Raw genomic sequence first — 17328 nt, 5'->3', positions numbered from 1 at the left:
ACGGCATATATGAACGGAGGCACAGTGATTTATACATACAGGAGCATCACGTCAACAGGCCCTCTTATTAGATTAGGTACACATGACCCGGGCTTGGATCATACAATTTCACCGCACCACGGTTAAGATAAACCAGATCCTGGCCACAACTAGTCCACTACCGTGTTCACGTACACAACCATCAAGAACATAACAAAGCGGCTGCCGATTTGCTTAAAATTCCTCAATTCATATGCCAGAGCAAAACCCCGTACTTGCCAACTTCGCCAAACGACCCGAAATCACTGCCAAAAACAAATACAACCATTGTATATATGACAGGTCGCCTTTTTGCAATTCTGCTCTAGTACGCCGAAGTGGGCTAACAGGTGGTGAATGAGCAGCAGACATGGTCTTCATATCTCCCTGGGGGTGGTTGGGGACGCATAGTCAATGTGGCTTGTGGCAGCCTTTAAGCGGCGGCAGGCGTCTTGCCCTTATCGGCAGAGGCGTCCTCCTCTCCCTCCAGAGCGGGCATATCGTCGTCATCTTCCTCCTCGTCCTCCTCCTCATCCTCCTCACCCATGGGGGCAGCACCACCGCCGAGCTTGGAGAAGTCGATGCCACCGAAGTCGCCACCGCCAGCACCTATTAAAAACACGTATGTCAGTATACGGGTTCGAAAGGATTGTGCATTTTCAGCATTGTCAAGTTCGAGTGCGCCATTGCGCAGGATTTTACGTACCACCCATGCCAGGCATGCCACCTAAAGAAAGAATATTAGCAAGTAGTTACAGGTAGTGCGCAGTTCAGGCGCGGGAAGCAGGTCCGAAAGGCAGGTGCGTCCGAAGAGTCCTGAAGTCAGACGTGCTGAGTGGGATTTCACTTACCCATGCCACCAAAGTTGGAGAAGTCCTCCTCGGGAGCCTCGTTCTGCTCGTCCTCATCGACCCACTTGTCGAAGTCGGTCTTGAGGAATTGGAGCTTCTTTGACTCCTTGAGAAGGCGCGGCCAGTACTCCTCCTTGAGCTCCTTCTTGCGCAGCTTCATCTCGATGTTGCGCGAAGTGTGGTTGATCTTGCTGTTCTCGACATCGACCTCACCGAAGAAGGCGAGCTCGAGGTGGTAGGTGGCCTTCTTGGTGTCGGAGAGACCCTTGAAGTTCAGGCTGTCGGACTTGAGGTCCAGCGTGAGGTTCTCCTTCTTCACATCGGGAACAACAATGGTGAGGTAGATGAAGTTCTTCTCGGGATCCGTGTTAGATGAGCGCTGGGCCCAGAGGACTGTTTGCAGCCAAAAATTGAGTCAGTCACGCGATGCGAATATCAGACGACCATGGTACGGCAATATGGCAGTCACGAGCTGTGAGTCAAGCTCTGCGAGGCGAGGCGAGGCGAGGCATGGACAGCTGCGCTGCGCTGCAAGCAGGTAGACAGCAGTGGAATCGTATGGAGCGGGTGGGGGTTGGGATTCGAGTGACATGGAGCAAGACAACATACCTTCGGGGGTCAACATATCTTGAGACATCGTGACTGTGTGTGTAGGAGGAAATAGATCTGGGGTATCGTGAAGTGAGAGTGGGAAGGAAGTCAAGATTGGCGCAGAAGAAAGATGCGACTGGTAGGATGGGTAGGGTTGTAGGTTGGGGAATGAAGCTTGACGCAAAAGGTCAAGGTCGGAAACGAGGCCGTTGTCGAACAAGCGCGGGGCGAATCAGGGCGCAAAGTGAGAAGGTCGTCACTGGAGACGGAGACGGACGGGGGGGGACGGGCCTAGCTAAAAATACTCTGTACCTAATCTAATCAACAAAGATGGGAAAAAGGTGGAAGTTTTGTCGGGTCTGGTCTAGTAGGAGGAGGGTGTTTGGAAACAGGTGGTTTCTGTTTGTGTGTGTTTCTACCAGACGGCACAGAAGGGGATCGAATCACTTTCTCCGTCTCTCCCAATCAATCCAATCCAATCAATATTGCGGTCAGTCTCTGTGTCGGTCCTGTCCTGCCAGACTTTGTGAGGCTCCCGACTCTTCTCTTTTTGCAGCTAGCTGTCTTTGGAGGGGGGCTTGCTGCAGCGCAACTATTGCGGTTTGCAGGCCGCTGAGGGGGTCCAATTGTCGTCTTCCCCCCAAAAGCCAAAAGCAGATCCAGGTCGACCGTCGTCACATAGAACTTCCCAGAAGGCCTAAGAAGCCGCGGCGTGACAGGGCTGAGCGGGCCTCCTCCAGGTGGACAGGGCAACAGGGTACCTAGGCATGCAGCTTATGTGATGCTCGTTCTCGCACATCCACGATTCAACCATGCCCCATGCATATTTCGTTGGAAGGAACCAACAACGAACAGCTAGCATTGATCGATGTCTTTTTTGGATCTAGAGCTAGCTGGTATAGTATATCTTGGCCCCCCTACATAGATTATACCCAATGCTTCACACGTTTCGTGAGGTCAAGATCCGGACAAACACCGTGCCTAATTGTACGCATGTACATATCTTTTTGCTGCTGTCGGATCTTTCGTCATAGGTACTCCGCTGTCCAACCAACAACTTGAGGGCCATGTCGCCAACAATTATCCCAAGCCACACAGATATAATGAATGTATCTACCTACCTTAGACACCTGATATGAGTATTCTTTTAATTCTACTTGTAACAGCCTGCCTATCTGTCTCTCGGTTTGTCTTGTTGGACATGCACCAGACACAAGAAGAGACGAGGCCCCAATGGCGGGGTAATAGTGCAATTAAAGGCCGGCCTGTCTCCATCATTGGTTCATCGACGAAGAGTGATGTGCCTGGACCGTAAGGTTATCTTTGCTCTGGTCGACCGAACCGGCCGCACTGGGCCAGTGGTCGGATATGAATGGGCCAGCCTTAGCACTTGACCCAAATGCCACTCGTACAGCGCAGTTGCACAGATAGGCAGCCAGGTTCCAGGTTCCAGGCTACCTCTAACATTTGATTGATCCTCAGGCGCTGTGCCTGTACCCAACCAACCACACGTCACACGTCAGATGTCGCACTCCCAAAGACGCAATTGCATTCCGCATCCCGCAACCCGCATCCTGCGCATGATACGATAACCGTATCGCGAGACCGTTGCTGCTACCAGGCACCCACCCCTCTTGAGAGCAGGACAAGAAGAGAGACAGAGCTCCAGCCTCTACTTCAGCTCTCGCCCTTGTTCCTCCGACCAGCACATTTCGTATTCCTCCTATTCTCGGACTGCGCTGCGCAATTGCCGCAGCTGCCTCTCCATCATGGAAGGACTCAAGGCTTTGTTCGTGAAGCCGGACCCCAATGCCCAAGTACGCTTTCTCCCTGATGTTACACCTGAAGCAGCAGTCGAGCCCCCAAAGCGAATCACCATCTAACGTCAATCGGAATAGATGCGCAAATGCAACGCCCTCATTCGCTCCAACATCCGCAAACTCGACCGCGATATCAATTCGGTGAAAGCCGCCGAGATCAAAACCAAAAACTACATAGTGGCCGCCGACCGACGCGGCCAACGGAATCCGAGCCAGCAGAAGCAGGCCGCCAAGGAGGCCCGCGATTTCGCCCGGGAGCTGATCCGGGTGCGCAAGACGTCGGCGCGCCTGACTACCTCCAAGGCCCAGCTCAACAGCGTCCAGATGCAGGTCAACGAGGCCTTCGCCGTGCGCAAGATCGAGGGCTCCATCAAGGCCAGCGTCGGCATCATGAAGGACGTCAACCGCCTCATCCGCTTGCCCGAGCTGGCCGGCACCATGCAGGAGCTGAGCGTCGAGCTCATCAAGGCCGGCGTCATCGAGGACATGGTCAGCGACACGCTGCCTGAAGACGGCCTGTTCGAAGACGAGGAGGACGAGGCCGAGGGCGAGGTCGATAAGGTGCTCGGAGAGATCCTCAAGGGTAAGATGGAGAAGACGGGCACGCTGCCCAGCGCCCCGATTGCACAGGAGCCAGTCGCGGCCGAGGAGGAAGAAGAGGACCAGGAGGCCATGATGCAGATGAGGAACAGGCTCGAGGCTCTAAGGAGCTAGCCGCCCTGTCTGCACTGGATACTTTTCTTGGGATGGCGTTGGGCGTTGTCTACAGGTCTAACATCCTCGTATATTGGACCCATGTAATCGGAGTTTTGTGGCCCGGTGTTGGCCAAGTATGGTATTCCTATCGAATTGGTGTTCTCATACACAAGAATGTGAGGCCAAAGGCATGGGTGAGCACGAACCCATTGAAAACAACCACACGTACCTACTATCTAAGCGAGCCTGGGAGCCCTGAAGGGGTTCAAGACCTGCCAGTTTGTCATATGTTGATATGTGTATTGTTGGGATAAGTATTTTCGGCTTATGCAAAAAGCAACGCCGTGTCTACTTTCGCGGCAGTCTACTATCCTGTTTGCTTGCGAAGAGTAGACGACGACCAGGATTAAAGGGCATGGTATATTTTCAGCTAGGAGATTGAAGACTATTGTAACGGCTTCCAACTCCTTGGATTGTCTGGAGAACATGGCAAACACATAGATTTCAGCATAGTTAGCAGCAATGTTTTTGAGACACTAAAGAATTCAACGAGTAGTAAAGTCTTGTGATTGACAAACTTGACCCCCTACATAACCAAATCCAAATGTGAGAGCTTCTGGGGTAGTTTGCCTTGAACAAAAGTATACATTAGCTATATACGTACCACGGAACGGCAATAAAGGTAGAAGAAATCAACCTCTCGTATAAATGGACAATTCGAAAACATGAAAAGTATCGAGAATCTAAGACGACAAGCATCGCTCCTCCTCACCAACTATATTTTCCCCGTCGCTTGCCCCTTTTGGCTTACTGACCCCAGTTATCCTCTCTACAATGCAACAACGGCCCCAGCAACTCCCATGGCAGCGGCAACCACCATGTTCAGAACGCCGGTCTCTCGGGGCCACGGCGCAGCCGCCGCGTTGGTCGTTCCCGTGGCCACCACCTGCTTGCGGTCGCAGCCCGTGGCCGAAAAGGTCGAGTAGGCCGCGAGGACCGAGTCGAGCTTGCTGGTGGCGACGGCGGGCAGGGCGGTGCCGGGGCACTTGGTGGCGAGCGAGCGGATCTCGTCGCGACGGGAGCTGAAGTAGTCGTAGTAGACGAGGTTGTAGGCGGTCCAGGCCGACGTCGCCGTCGAGGCGACCGAGACGCCGCAGATGTCGGACAGCGTCGTCGCGGGCATCACGGCCGACTGCACGACGGCGCTCAGCAGCATCGGCGGCGTGGGCATCGCGTTCAGCAGCGACGACTGCAGCGAGCTGCACTCGCTCGGCTCGGTCGTGTTGCTGGGGACGGTGCCCGAGCCGGTGGGCGTCGCTTGGCGGGCGACGATGGCGGCGGGGACGGCGGGCGAGGCGTCGCGCTTGCAGTCTTGGGCTGTCACTGCAGTGGCATGGAGGAGGGAGGCGACGAGGAGGGCGGTCTGGGAGAAATACATTTTGGCTTGCGGTGATGTGGTGTAAGGTTTCAGGGGTGGTGGCTGCACTCTAGGGACGTGTAGACTAACGGAGATGCTGTATCATGTATTTGGATCTTATTGCTTGGAACTCAGGAGTGATGATAGAATGTTCTTTCCAGTTTGTTGGGTTCATCTCTCCTTTTATCTTCATCTCCCATCCTCACCGGCCACGCTTTGGGCAGTGGCACGATGACGAAGCCAGGAACTTGCCACGGCCAAAGTATGGCCGTGATAAGGATAGGGCCAAGCGCTAGGGACCTGTCACAACTTTATAGTTCATGGCTATTGCAGTGGACCCGAGTATAGAATGCTCGTGGTTCAAGCCCCTATTTCGCGTGGTGCAGGTATGGGCATATTCTGTGGCTACGGCCGCACCAATTATAAAGTGTCCGAAATTAGATTGGCATTGTATCATGGAAGTTAATAAACAGTAGGTATCGCGACTTAGTCGGTAGTAAGAGGCAAGTACTGCTTCGTCACCTCGGGAATAAGCTTCTTCCTTCGCGATGATAGGATTCGTTGAGCCACGCAATGGCAAACAGGAAGCCTCGTGGTAGCCACGCACCTTCGAATACGTCAGGCCGCTAGATCTGGACGAGAACCATAATTCAAGAAGGCAGCTGACAAGTTGTATCACCGCATGAACGCAAATCCCGCGGAATCAGATTTGTCCACCAGATGGCCACAGCATTAGCCATTGCGTGTGTACGCCACCCGCCATGTGCTTGTTCCCTCGGTCGCCTTGCAGGATTGGGATGTAGGAAGATATCGCATCGCAATATGCTTTCCCAAGCTGCCGTCACCCACGGTGGCTGTGGTAGCATGGGTATGGTGGCGATCCAAGTCCAACAAAAGTTTTGCCGACGACTATCGAGCCGGCGACGTCGCCCTCCCTCGGCCCAGGCTGTGATCGGTGTAAGGATGGTTGTATCGATCGGATAGGGTCTTGTTCTGATCGGGCTGCCCCTTTTTAGGATTGAACATTCCTTGTGACAAAGGTGGTTTATATTCATTGTTATTATTATCACGTCAGAGCAGGTTTTCCTAGACTTGATGTGGCTGCTTTCGCTTTCTCGCTCTCCAGGACCTCGTCGAGCACCCGAGCATAGCTTTGACTAACGTCCTCGGCTGCGTCCTCGATGTTCAAGCGCCGCAGCTGTGTTTCCAAGTCTGCCAACATCCAAGCCTGCCTGCCTCGCATGTCCAGATCCTGTATCGGTATCTTGGTCAGCTTGTCGGCTGCCGCCATCATCCCCGCACGATTGCTCCCATCCGTCGACGTCTTGAAGGCGAGATAGAGGTACCACTGCTCCAGGTGGGCAAACCGCTGCAGGGCGGCAGGCACCTGGCCAGAGCCCCCCGCCTGCGCTCGTTTCTTCATGAAGTAGGCCATGGTCTGCTGTAAGCCGGCGTATATGGACGTCCAACTCAGCCCGGGCTGCTTGTCGATGTCCCTGAGCACCGCGTGGCACTTTGCTATGGCCGTCTGCCGATCGATCAGACCTTCGTCGGCTAATGAGGTTAGAAGCCTCGACCGGAGCTGCAGGTTCTCCATCGCAAAATGGGTACAGTCTGGCCGCTGGCTGGCCATACTGTCGAGATAAGACATAATAAAATGCTGAGCATACTCCTGTACCTGGCTTGGCTTCATGCGCCGAATCTTCTCCATTACAAGGCTCAGGGGATGGAAGTTGCCATTTATAATCTTACACAGCTCGTGGATGTATCCAACCAAGGATTTGGCCAGGTCCGGATGATCGACGAATAAGCGACATATAACGAGGTATGTATATATGAACAGGCGCGGGTCTTCGTCTTTCAGAAACTGCTTGTATTGGTCAAGGCATTGACCAAATTTCTGGAACGCTTGGGTAGTCTGGCCCGCCTGCAGTTCTGTGCGGACCTGACCCAAAGAGTTGTTCCAGAAGATGAGCCGGTAGGTGTAGTCGTAGTTCTTAACCGTACCGCTGGTGTCCCATAGTCCTCCCTGGAACGATCCTGTTACCCAGTCCCTTAGTATCCATATGCACTCTTCGGGGAGGCGAATGGCATCTGGCGTGGACATGATACTCGGCTCGGGCGGTGGCGTTAACCGGGACACGGTATTGGCCATCTTGGCCACGCGGCCTGTACCGGAGCAGGCCTTCAGGCCTGGACGTTTTGTTCGGCGTAAATATGTCTTGACCCTGCGAGAGTCGACTTGCCGGCCCTCGATCAACACCTGGGGCACAGATGCGGGCGCCGGCTCGTCGGTCTGGTCCTGCTGGAGCAGCTGTGAGACTTGTTCATATCGCAGGTTCTTCTGCAGACCCCAGCGCTTGAACCGGGCCTTGTACATCTTTTTCTTCCCTTTGAGGTCAGCCTGGGCAACAAATTCAAGAGCAAAGACTCAGGCAGAAGACGTACGTTGCGAGGAAGCCATGCTTGTTGAGCATGCTGTTCATCACCTTCTCCAGAGTCATGTCCTCGACCTCGTACAGATGCGTGATGGTGCCGCGGTAGACGTCCCAGTCGTCGCTCGATGCCCACCTGGGCGGCGCGATACTGCTAGTCGACACCTCTGGCGCGGACATGGTGGATCAACGAGTCGACCGCGCCTTCCCCGGTTTCCTCCTGGGCGGAGGAGGCCTGGTTGGGTATATAATATATGATTGGCCGCATTCGGCCTGGGAGGCAGCGTGCTCTCGGGTGAGGCCTGCGGCTGAACGGGCGATGACGTTACAATGGCCGCCAAGCCAATCCATTTGACCCTGTCAGTTGAAAAGGGCTGAGGATCGATACAGCTGCTCCACAAGCCTGTATCGCTGCTGACTGCATATGTATGGCAGGTGGGAAGACAGAGAGCCGGGTTGCAAGAATCGAGGATAGTAATCATTCGAAAGCCTCGCCCGTGGCTCTGCAGAGAGGGAAAGGAAGGATGGATCTAGACCCAGGGCCACAGATGCACACCTTCAAGAAAGTCAAGCCTTGCTTCGGAAGGTGGTGAGTCTGTCTCTGAACTGAGTGAGACGGGCGACGTGGCTTGGACCCTTTTGCGAGCCCCGCGCCCAGCCCCCTGCAGGTTCTGGACTATATGATTGGTATCACCACGACGCCATCCCTTTCGCTTCCCGCGCCTCATTCCGAAGGGAAATCGCTGCAGCCGGCCGAGATCTCTCTCGCGCGCGGGAAATCCTTGGATCTAATCCATACGACAGTCGCACAGCCTTAGCTCGAGCTGCCGAGGGAGAAAGTCCCTGAGCCACTCGTTCATGGCCTTCTTCTGGTTAGTGTTAGTTCCCCTAGTGCGAAGTTCGCTAGCTGAGAAAAAAAAAAAAAAAAAAAGAGAGAGAGAGTGGCCTGGAGCACGCACGCAGCCAATTGAGTGTTCGGAATCAGGATGTAGGGCCCCTTTCTCTTTTGACGCTGTGCCTATGATGTCCAACAACCATCGGGTCAGTGGCGTCTCTCCAAACCTGCTTTCTGTGCAGATATGCAAGTTGCCCAATCGTGGCCGCGGCCTGTCTGGCTTGCATACGACAGGGACTTGGAGACCGTAAGGTGAACAAACATAGCATCAGCCCGCTGTGTCGAATCGCCCGCCAGGGAGGATTCTACGCTGAAAGAAGCTCAAATCATACGCTTCAGGGGACTCTCTTCTCTCAGTCCCTGTGTCGTTATACTAGCCATCTTCGGGGTACGTGTGAGGAAGCCACAGCGCTTCCGCTCGCATGGCGCGAATAACGTGAGACTCAACTTGGCAGCCACTCGCTGCTCGTTGGCACTGCCATCCAACCACTCGATGGGCATGTAGAAAGAAGCAACTACGGAAGTACGCCTCCCGGCAATGAAGATGGGTGCCATGACGACGAGGCAGTGCGGCATCGTCTTGACTCGCCACATAGGTGAACCTAGGAGAACCTATAGGGAATGGGCCACACAAAGCCAGTGCATTTATTAGCAATATCAAGAGCATTTTTCTCTCTTGTTCGTGGCGCTATTAGGTAAAGCCATACTTGGGCCATCTCGGATTTCTGTCTTGGATTTGAGGGGACCTGCTCCATGATGGCGTTTAGTACGTCTCTAGCCGCGCCCCCGGCACTTCCACTGTCAGACTTGCAGACTGACGAGGCCGCAAGTAGCCAAGGGCACTCGATTGCATGCACCTGGCGGCGGTCTGAAGCCTTCGATCGTCCGGGCAGAATTCCGCATAGTCATCGAGAGGGTGAGGGTGAGGGTGAGATCATAAAAAGATGTGACCGTTAGTGAGCACTCCAAGCTCGCCATTGATTGTGCGGCGGCGCCGAGGGTTCGGGTCACATTGACAGGAGCACTGCCACTAGCAGCGACCCATCAACTCCTGTCTCTCTTTAACTCCTCAGAGCACCTCTCCGTGTCTCCGTGTCTCCGTGTACGTGCGCGTGCGGGTACGATCTCTGCCGGGTACGGTGAAGACTCGAGAGCTGCGATCCCTTCCAGGACTCAGGAGTCGCAGGCACGAGAGAGCGCGGAAAGCCGCATTTTCCGTGAGAGACTCTTCTGCTCTCCACCGCGCGTTTCTATTCCTGTCGCGTTTTTGTCCTCTTTTCTCGTATTGTAGGGATGTTTTTATCAGTTCTGCCCCTTCGGCCCGTATAAAGCTAGGACACGCCGGTAGTTCACTAGCAGGCCAGTGGGAGTTCGCAGCGATTTGGCTCCACTAACGCTCCCTACAGGGCCCACAGCATTTCCCGGCAGAGATTTCTGGTATCAACTGCGCTGTCGGATCTCTTGGTAATTTTATTTCCTACCTACTTGCAGCCTTACCGGCTTCAATGCCAATTTGCTTCTGCATGAAGGGCCATGTACGGCCAGGGCCAAGGGGGCCCGTAGCAACGACATCCTACTCAGTCTTGTCCTATGGGTTCTGCAAGACCATTTCCGCACTGCAGGAACCGGTCTAGTCGGCCAACTCTGCTGCCCAAGATCCGGACGGGCTCGAACGCCATGGTATCCTCATCCCATCGTTTGCCACCGACGTTCAAGTGGCATCACAGCTCCCGTCCTCCCATCAACAGCTGATGGACGAGCAGCCGCAGTGGTTGACTCCTTTGTCTACCATGGTCGCCATGGCTTTATTCAATACCGGATGGGTATTATTTGCCTGGTGCTGTCTCCATCCCTTGCAAAACCCACCGCATTCTGCCCTTGCGTATACGAGGCCACTAGTGTACATACTAAGTAGGGCGAGCGAACACATGGGCAGGTGCCGATCTTAGCTGAATGGGTCCAGCCGTCATATGTATAGACCTGGTTCGGCATGACAACCCTGTAGGTGTGATTCCGTCGGTACGAGCTGGCTTGGTAGCATTCGGGGATTTGTTAGGCACAGTTGCGGCAGAGCGTGCAGACCCCAAGCTTTGTCGTACCAGCTGAAGGGAAGAGGCGCAGCCGGCAGCGAAGATATATAGCAAAGACTGTCCGCCTAGTCAGGAAGACGTTTGCTTGCCACACGCTCCTCACCATCACACTCGTTGCCCATCATGAGGTCCTCTTCTAACACCCTCCTTCAGTTCCTGAGCCTCGCCGTTCTTGGCGCCGCCTATCCTGCCAACACTAGCCGCAACGGCTCTGGTGACTGGACCACCGAGAAGTACGATGCCATCATCGTCGGTGCCGGTACTACCGGTATCATTGTCGCCGACAGGCTGAGTGAAGCCGGCAAGAAGACCCTGCTTCTTGAGCTTGGAGGTGCCTCATACAGCATCGTCGGTGGCCAAGAGAAGCCAGCCTGGTTGGACGGAACCGGCCTTAGCAGAGTCGATGTTCCCGGCTTGTGTAAGTTTGGCAGTTAGCCACCATCTACCCCTAGCCATTGTACTTAACTTCTGTTATAGACAGCACCATTTTCAGCCACCCCTCCGACATGATCTGCGATGCCGATACCGTGTTGGGTTACCAGGCTTGCACCGTCGGTGGCAACAGTGCCATCAACGCTGGCTTGTACTTCCAGCCTCCGGATTCCGATTGGGATGAATTCCACCCCGATGGCTGGAAGAGCGCCGATGTCAAGGATGCTACTCAGCGTCTACTTGCCCGCCAACCCGCGGTCACTCACTGCTCCACCGATGGAAAGTTCTACCTGGAGACCGCCTTCGATGCTGCCAAGGAGTGGATCGTCGACGGCGCCGGTTTCAAGAACGTCGGCATCAACGATGAGTACAACAACAAGGATAATGTCTTCGGTCGTACCGAGTACAACTACATCGACGGCCAGCGTGGCGGTCCCACCCGGACCTACCTGCAGACCGCTCTGAAGCGCAGCAACTTCCGCCTCCAGACTGGCGTCCGCGTCAAGTACATTAACCATGTTGCCGGAGCGGCCAGCGGTGTCACGGCAATTGTCGACGGCAAGACCGTGGAGATCTCGGTCGCCACTGGCGGTCGTGTTGTCCTCTCTGCCGGTGCTCTTGCGTCGCCCGGTCTCCTGATGCACTCCGGTATTGGCCCCCTGGATACGCTAACCCGCATGGCCGCCGCCAACTTCACACCTTACACTGTTGCCAGCTGGGTTCCTCAGCCCGCTGTCGGCGAAGGCTTGTTCGATAACCCAAACACCTTCATCCAGATGTCCAGCCCGTCTGTCAAGGCTGAGCTCTACGACTATGATTCTCCTTCCGAGGAGGACAAGGAGAACTACATCAAGTCTCGCAGTGGCACCTACGCTTTCGCTTCGCAGAGCTCGGTCTTCTGGGGCTTCATCGACCACGAGGATGGCACCAGGGGTGGCTGCCAAGGTACCATTGCCTCCACCGGACACGGTGAATTCACCGATAACCATACCATTACCCTGAACGTCTACGGTACCTCCGGCATGGCCACTCTCGGCCGCGTCACCCTTTCCGACGACGGCAAGTTTGTCCCCGGCTACAGCGACGGCATCTACTACAAGGATCCCCGCGACGCCAACGACATTGCCAAGTTCATCTACAACATCTTCCAGGCCCTGCCCCCTCGACGCCCGACCAGCCCGCCAAGGAGGGCCTGACGCCTCTGAACATGAACCAGAACTGGACCGTTGCCGAGATCCAGGAGTACATCACGACACCCTCGGACTACGCCGTCGGCGCCGTCAACCACTGGTCCAGCTCGTGCCGCATTGGCAAGTGCGTCGACACCGACACCACGGTCATCGGCACCCAGAACATCCACGTCATCGACGCGTCCATTATCGCGCCCCTGACTGTCAACCCCCAGTTCGGCGCCATGGTCGCCGGCGAGAAGGGTGCCGAGAGAGTTCTGGCTCTTATGAAGTAAATTAAGAATAATGTCGCGCGATAATAATGTGTATATAATGTAGCGTCTCGGCTATCGCTTTTGGTATGGATCAAAGGCTCCTTGTATATAGAATCTGATACCCCTTCATTATATGATAATTAGTAATGATTTACCGATCCTTCTTTTCGCACCCTCTGTAACGACACGACAAAGTAATATTCGCTCTTTTGACAGAGCAACACGCATTGGTTCTTGGGCCATTTGGTACTGGTCAAGGTGCCAGCGTTAAAGTCTGAGGATGGATTGGCTTCACAGGCGGGTAGTCTCCGTATCCGATCAACGGGGCATGATATGGCTTCCCGCCACAATTAATGGGAATCGAAATCATTGGTTGGATGGACCGAACGTGGGATTCTCAGCTCGCCAAGAGGCAAGACATTGCATTGACTTCGAGCCGTGTACTCTGGCCATCAGCTGAAGCAAGCTCAGCCCTCGAGTATCGACATCTCACGGGGTTGACGTGTCTCAGCTATTCTCGGTCCTGAACAGTTCTGATGGTGCGCCTCATGCCGGAATCAGGAATACGGGCGGCGCTATAGACAGGTCGGAATATTCTGGTGGCAGCATCGACCGCCCCAGAATCATTTGGCTGGTTGCTTATTCCTAGCACGGCTGACTTCGCGGCCTCCTTTCCCGCCAAGCCTGGGTTTACGAGCCGCCTCACGAATACCACGGTTCGCAGTGGGGCCGAGATCATGGCTGAGGTTATGACGGCTTCTAGAACAATAATCTGTATATTCAGCTGGGCTCCAGCACAATGGCTTCAGAAGGCGGCATGATGCTGACGGCCCAAGTATTCTGTCTATAAAGGCCACGACCTGCTGCTCCTTCTTCCAGCAGACGGACAGCATGGCAGCATCCCAATCAATTTGTACTTTAACTTCAACTTCAACTTTCAACCATCAACCATCAACCAGCAACAATGATGAGCGATGGAACTCACCACCAAAAGGGGTTTTCCCAAACAGGCTTCCTGCAGACACAGACAGGCATCCAGCAGACAGGCTTCATCGACACGCGCACTCCTGTTGCACCTAAGCGGATCATCATCTGCTGCGATGGCACCTGGCAGTCCTCGGTGTCCGGACTCAAGAACATCCCGTCCAACATCACCCGGCCCTCCCGCGCCATCTCCCGCAGCGGCAAGGGCAGCGACGGGCGGGAGATGCAGCAGGTCGTCTACTACGACGCCGGCATCGGCACGGGGGTCCTGAGCAGCCACGAGAAGAACCTCGAGGGCGGCTTCGGCATCGGCTTCGTCGGCAACGTCATCGAGGCCTACAACTTCATCGTGCTCAACTACGAGCTCGGCGACGAGGTCTTCTGCTTCGGGTTCTCGCGGGGCGCGTACATGGCGCGCGCTGTCGCCGGCTTCGTCAACGACATCGGCGTCATCTCGCCGCGCGATATGCAGGACTTCCCGGACCTGTATACGTTGTACCAGAAACACAAGGAGAGCCACAGCTTCCGCAAGTCGAGGGCTTAGAGGGAGTGGGTCAATGGCAAGCTGGCAGCTGATCAACCGTCACAGGCTCAGGAGGGTGGCTTCCAGCAGGGTGGCTTTCAAGAGCTGCAGCGCTACGAAAAGCCTCCGCATGCCTCGGCGCCGGAGGCTTCCAGGGTAGTGCAGGTTGTGGGCGTGTTCGATACAGTGGGAAGCCTCGGTATCCCTGACATGACATGGACTCAGGGCAACCTGAAATGGATCGAGAAATTCGTGGGAATCCCGGATCCTGGTTTCCACAACGTCGCTCTCAGCCCCTGTAAGTCATGCATCAATAACTGCTCGGGTATCCATACACCAACCAAGGTCTTGAATTGACCTCTTGTATAGACATCAGACACGCCTTCCACGCTCTTGCTCTGGATGAGCGAAGAGGCCCGTTCTCGCCTACTCTTTGGCACTTTCCTGCCGAGGGCGACCTCGCTGCTAGACAGCCTGTCCCTAAGAGGACCCACGAGGAGATCATGAAGGCATGGTCGGATGTGCAGGCGGCCAAGAACCCTGCAGATGAACAGGTCGCCAAAGCTTGGTCGGATATGATTGACTGCGAAATGTACGAGGAGCTTAAGGGGACCGACTCCGAACTGCTCCAGGTCTGGTTCCCCGGCGTCCACATTAACGTAGGAGGCGGCAGCGACGATCTGCTAAAGGAATGGAAAGGCGACTTTGAACGTGGGTTGCCAGTTATTTTGTTGCATTGGCTTAGGGATCCCGAATATGAACTGACTGACCCCCAACAGAAATTGCCATGATTTCATTCGCCTGGATGTGCGAGCAGGTCGCACCTTATCTCCAGCTCGACGTTGACCTCCGCAGTCTGGCTGAAGCGGCGGTAGAAGACCGCGTCACCCTCATCAAGCCCGTCTTGGACCGCATTGCCCACAGGGAGAAAGACTTCGGCAGCAACTGGCTCACCCGCAAGGGCTGGGAGGCGCTCGACTGGAGCGGGCTGAAGAAGGCGCAGCCGAAGCACGTGGCCAACGACGTCGTCAACGGCTGGGCCACGGGTCCCATCGTCGACAGCTTCAGCGGCACCATGACGCTCTCGGGGGCAGTCAACCGCACGCCCGGACGGTACGGCGAGTACAAGGAAAAGGGCAAGAGCCCCGTCAAGCTGGGCAAGACGCACGAGATGATCCACCCGTCGGTCGAGTACCGCATGCGGAAGAAGAAGACCGCGACGCCGCGGTACGACCCGGAGGGCCTGAAGGGGTTCCGGCGCGATGTGCGCAGGGCTGCGGACGAGAGGCGGTACGAGTGGACGGGCTCGGGGAGGTCGGGGTATGAATGGACCATGACTGGCAAGACCAAGGAGGGCGGCGAGGCCGTTGAGGTGCTGATCCCGGAGTATCTTATCAAGCCCGAGGACGTGTTCTCTCGCTACGTGGCGATGCAGGACTCATTGGGGGTGGAGGGCACGGCTTCGGACTTCATCGGCGAGATTGACAAGGCTGTTGGTACATAAGGGAGGCGGACATGCCTGGATGACAGAACGACTGATAAGAAGCAATTATTCGAAACGGGCGCCATAAAGAACCTCGGGTTATAAGGGACAATGGCATCATGATATCGTATCCTACACACACCACTTGAAACCATGGGATGTTACACGAGTTGACACACAACGACCCACTCCTTATTAACAAACATCGTTACTCGTGTTATATTTACTGAAACTATGGACTGCCTTCACTCAAGGCAAGGTGTACTTGTGATGGCAAAGGCATCGCGTGGGTCGCCACTGGTGCATGCATTTCAGGAAAAGGGGGTGAGGGAAGCAGCTGCCAAACTGTGAATAGAATTGTATTATTTAACACAGAACCAATATCTCTGCATCTTCGAATCAACGCCGTGCTTCTGGGTATGATAAAAAAATAAGCTACAGGTAATACAGGGCTATTTTCTACTAATGAAGTTGGGCTACGGGACAAGTAAATAGCCAAGGCGCTACGCCGTCAAGCGTGGCATATCCACCATCGCCATAGATCAGAATAGTCTCCGGTGGTCCCGGGAATATATGTAGCTACATGGAGGGAGAAGCGTATGGCAGTGTTGGACTCGGCCATTTATAGAGTTTTACATAAACAACAGTAGCGACTGGTCTTGTCAAGCTGCTGCACGGTCCGTTCCATCAAGCCGGAGAATTTTGTGGTTCCACGCAGTCTAGACTGGTGATGCACCGCCGTCATAAAACTAGAGCTGCACCAGATCTGCTGTATAAATGAAAAGAAAGGAAGGAATAAATATGCTGCGTCTTAGCACGAACTCCTAATCACTTCGATCGGCCATCCTGAATGGCGAGAATGGTTCTTTAACGTGGCGCTAATAGCGATGGCTTCTATGCGTTGTGCATTCGGGGCAGTGGGGGGGTTGACGATCCCCGGCCTGGACACCTCTTTGTGCACACGGAGACACACGGGGACACACACACTCACTGTCTGTGGGTGTCTCGAACAGTCTCGAACAGCATCCCCCGAGGTCGATTTGGGGATTACTTGCACTAGCAGAATCTTATGTCTTGCAGAACAGCCTATCATGGCCCGCCATATGGTGTGGTGTCTGGGTGTCTGGGGTTTCTTGGTAAACAAAAGGTTCACCGACAGAAGCAACGTACGTCAAGCCGGATTGTTTACTCTGGCGATGGCTGTCACAAATCAGAGGCGAGTGGATGACGTCGGGTCGCACAGATTGGGCCAAGTGCACGTCTTTTTGCGGGTGTTTCACCGTTCCTTGGGGGGAAATAGCAGCGTCGTTGCCGCGGCGACGTGGGCGCGGGAAGGCGCCAGCTGGGATTGGGCGAGCTGGTCCAATGTTTTCCTTGAGCTACCTTGGACCTGCATGCACCCATTCCGCTCGAGGTGCGGCCCAACCAAGTGCATCCCCCCCCCCAATGCACGCAAAATCCCTGGTGAATTGGTGAATTGATCGATGGGACTCCAGTCGCCCTCCATTTATTGATCTCTCTCTCTTATAGACCCTCGGAATATTACTAGGAGCTTGGACGGCAACCTGGCTCCCTTGGTCTCTTTTGCTCTTCCGACTGACCCTCCAAGCAACCATCATCAAGCCTTGGTTCTGGCTGGCTTGCGTTCA

The 17328-nt window shown here is 54.9% G+C and overlaps 6 protein-coding genes across 6 annotated transcripts; 3 read left to right on the top strand and 3 right to left on the bottom strand.

Annotated features, from left to right (window-relative positions):
* Window positions 1–451: 451 nt before the first annotated feature.
* On the bottom strand, window positions 452–1506 carry PG986_009264 (Co-chaperone protein; the record flags this gene model as incomplete). Its single annotated transcript, XM_066845486.1, has 3 exons — window positions 452–627; window positions 870–1262; window positions 1479–1506. The coding sequence occupies 3 exons, from the start codon at window positions 1504–1506 to the stop codon at window positions 452–454; spliced, it is 597 nt and encodes a 198-aa protein (XP_066697884.1).
* A 1723-nt stretch (window positions 1507–3229) lies between these two features.
* On the top strand, window positions 3230–3994 carry PG986_009263 (Snf7 family protein; the record flags this gene model as incomplete). Its single annotated transcript, XM_066845485.1, has 2 exons — window positions 3230–3277; window positions 3359–3994. The coding sequence occupies 2 exons, from the start codon at window positions 3230–3232 to the stop codon at window positions 3992–3994; spliced, it is 684 nt and encodes a 227-aa protein (XP_066697883.1).
* An 811-nt stretch (window positions 3995–4805) lies between these two features.
* Window positions 4806–5414, bottom strand: PG986_009262 (uncharacterized protein; the record flags this gene model as incomplete). Its single annotated transcript, XM_066845484.1, has 1 exon — window positions 4806–5414. The coding sequence occupies one exon, from the start codon at window positions 5412–5414 to the stop codon at window positions 4806–4808; it is 609 nt and encodes a 202-aa protein (XP_066697882.1).
* Window positions 5415–6459: 1045 nt separating this feature from the next.
* On the bottom strand, window positions 6460–8008 carry PG986_009261 (uncharacterized protein; the record flags this gene model as incomplete). The annotated part of the gene is made up of 2 exons (XM_066845483.1): window positions 6460–7797; window positions 7838–8008. The coding sequence occupies 2 exons, from the start codon at window positions 8006–8008 to the stop codon at window positions 6460–6462; spliced, it is 1509 nt and encodes a 502-aa protein (XP_066697881.1).
* A 1471-nt stretch (window positions 8009–9479) lies between these two features.
* On the top strand, window positions 9480–12710 carry PG986_009260 (Cellobiose dehydrogenase; the record flags this gene model as incomplete). Its single annotated transcript, XM_066845482.1, has 5 exons — window positions 9480–9489; window positions 9557–9639; window positions 10967–11231; window positions 11291–12396; window positions 12423–12710. 5 exons carry the CDS (start codon window positions 9480–9482, stop codon window positions 12708–12710), a joined length of 1752 nt encoding a protein of 583 aa, XP_066697880.1.
* A 943-nt stretch (window positions 12711–13653) lies between these two features.
* PG986_009259 (uncharacterized protein) lies at window positions 13654–15700 on the top strand (the record flags this gene model as incomplete). The annotated part of the gene is given in 4 exon segments (XM_066845481.1): window positions 13654–14204; window positions 14220–14494; window positions 14566–14907; window positions 14976–15700. The coding sequence occupies 4 exon segments, from the start codon at window positions 13654–13656 to the stop codon at window positions 15698–15700; spliced, it is 1893 nt and encodes a 630-aa protein (XP_066697879.1).
* Window positions 15701–17328: the final 1628 nt, after the last annotated feature.

The sequence above is a fragment of the Apiospora aurea genome, assembly GCF_038362705.1.
Source record: "Apiospora aurea strain CBS 24483 chromosome Unknown utg000006l_segment0_segment0, whole genome shotgun sequence".
In the NCBI taxonomy this organism is placed as follows: Eukaryota; Fungi; Ascomycota; class Sordariomycetes; order Amphisphaeriales; family Apiosporaceae; genus Apiospora; species Apiospora aurea.
The sequence above is the reverse complement of the archived record's forward strand: the minus strand, read 5'-3'. Positions and strand labels throughout refer to the sequence as shown.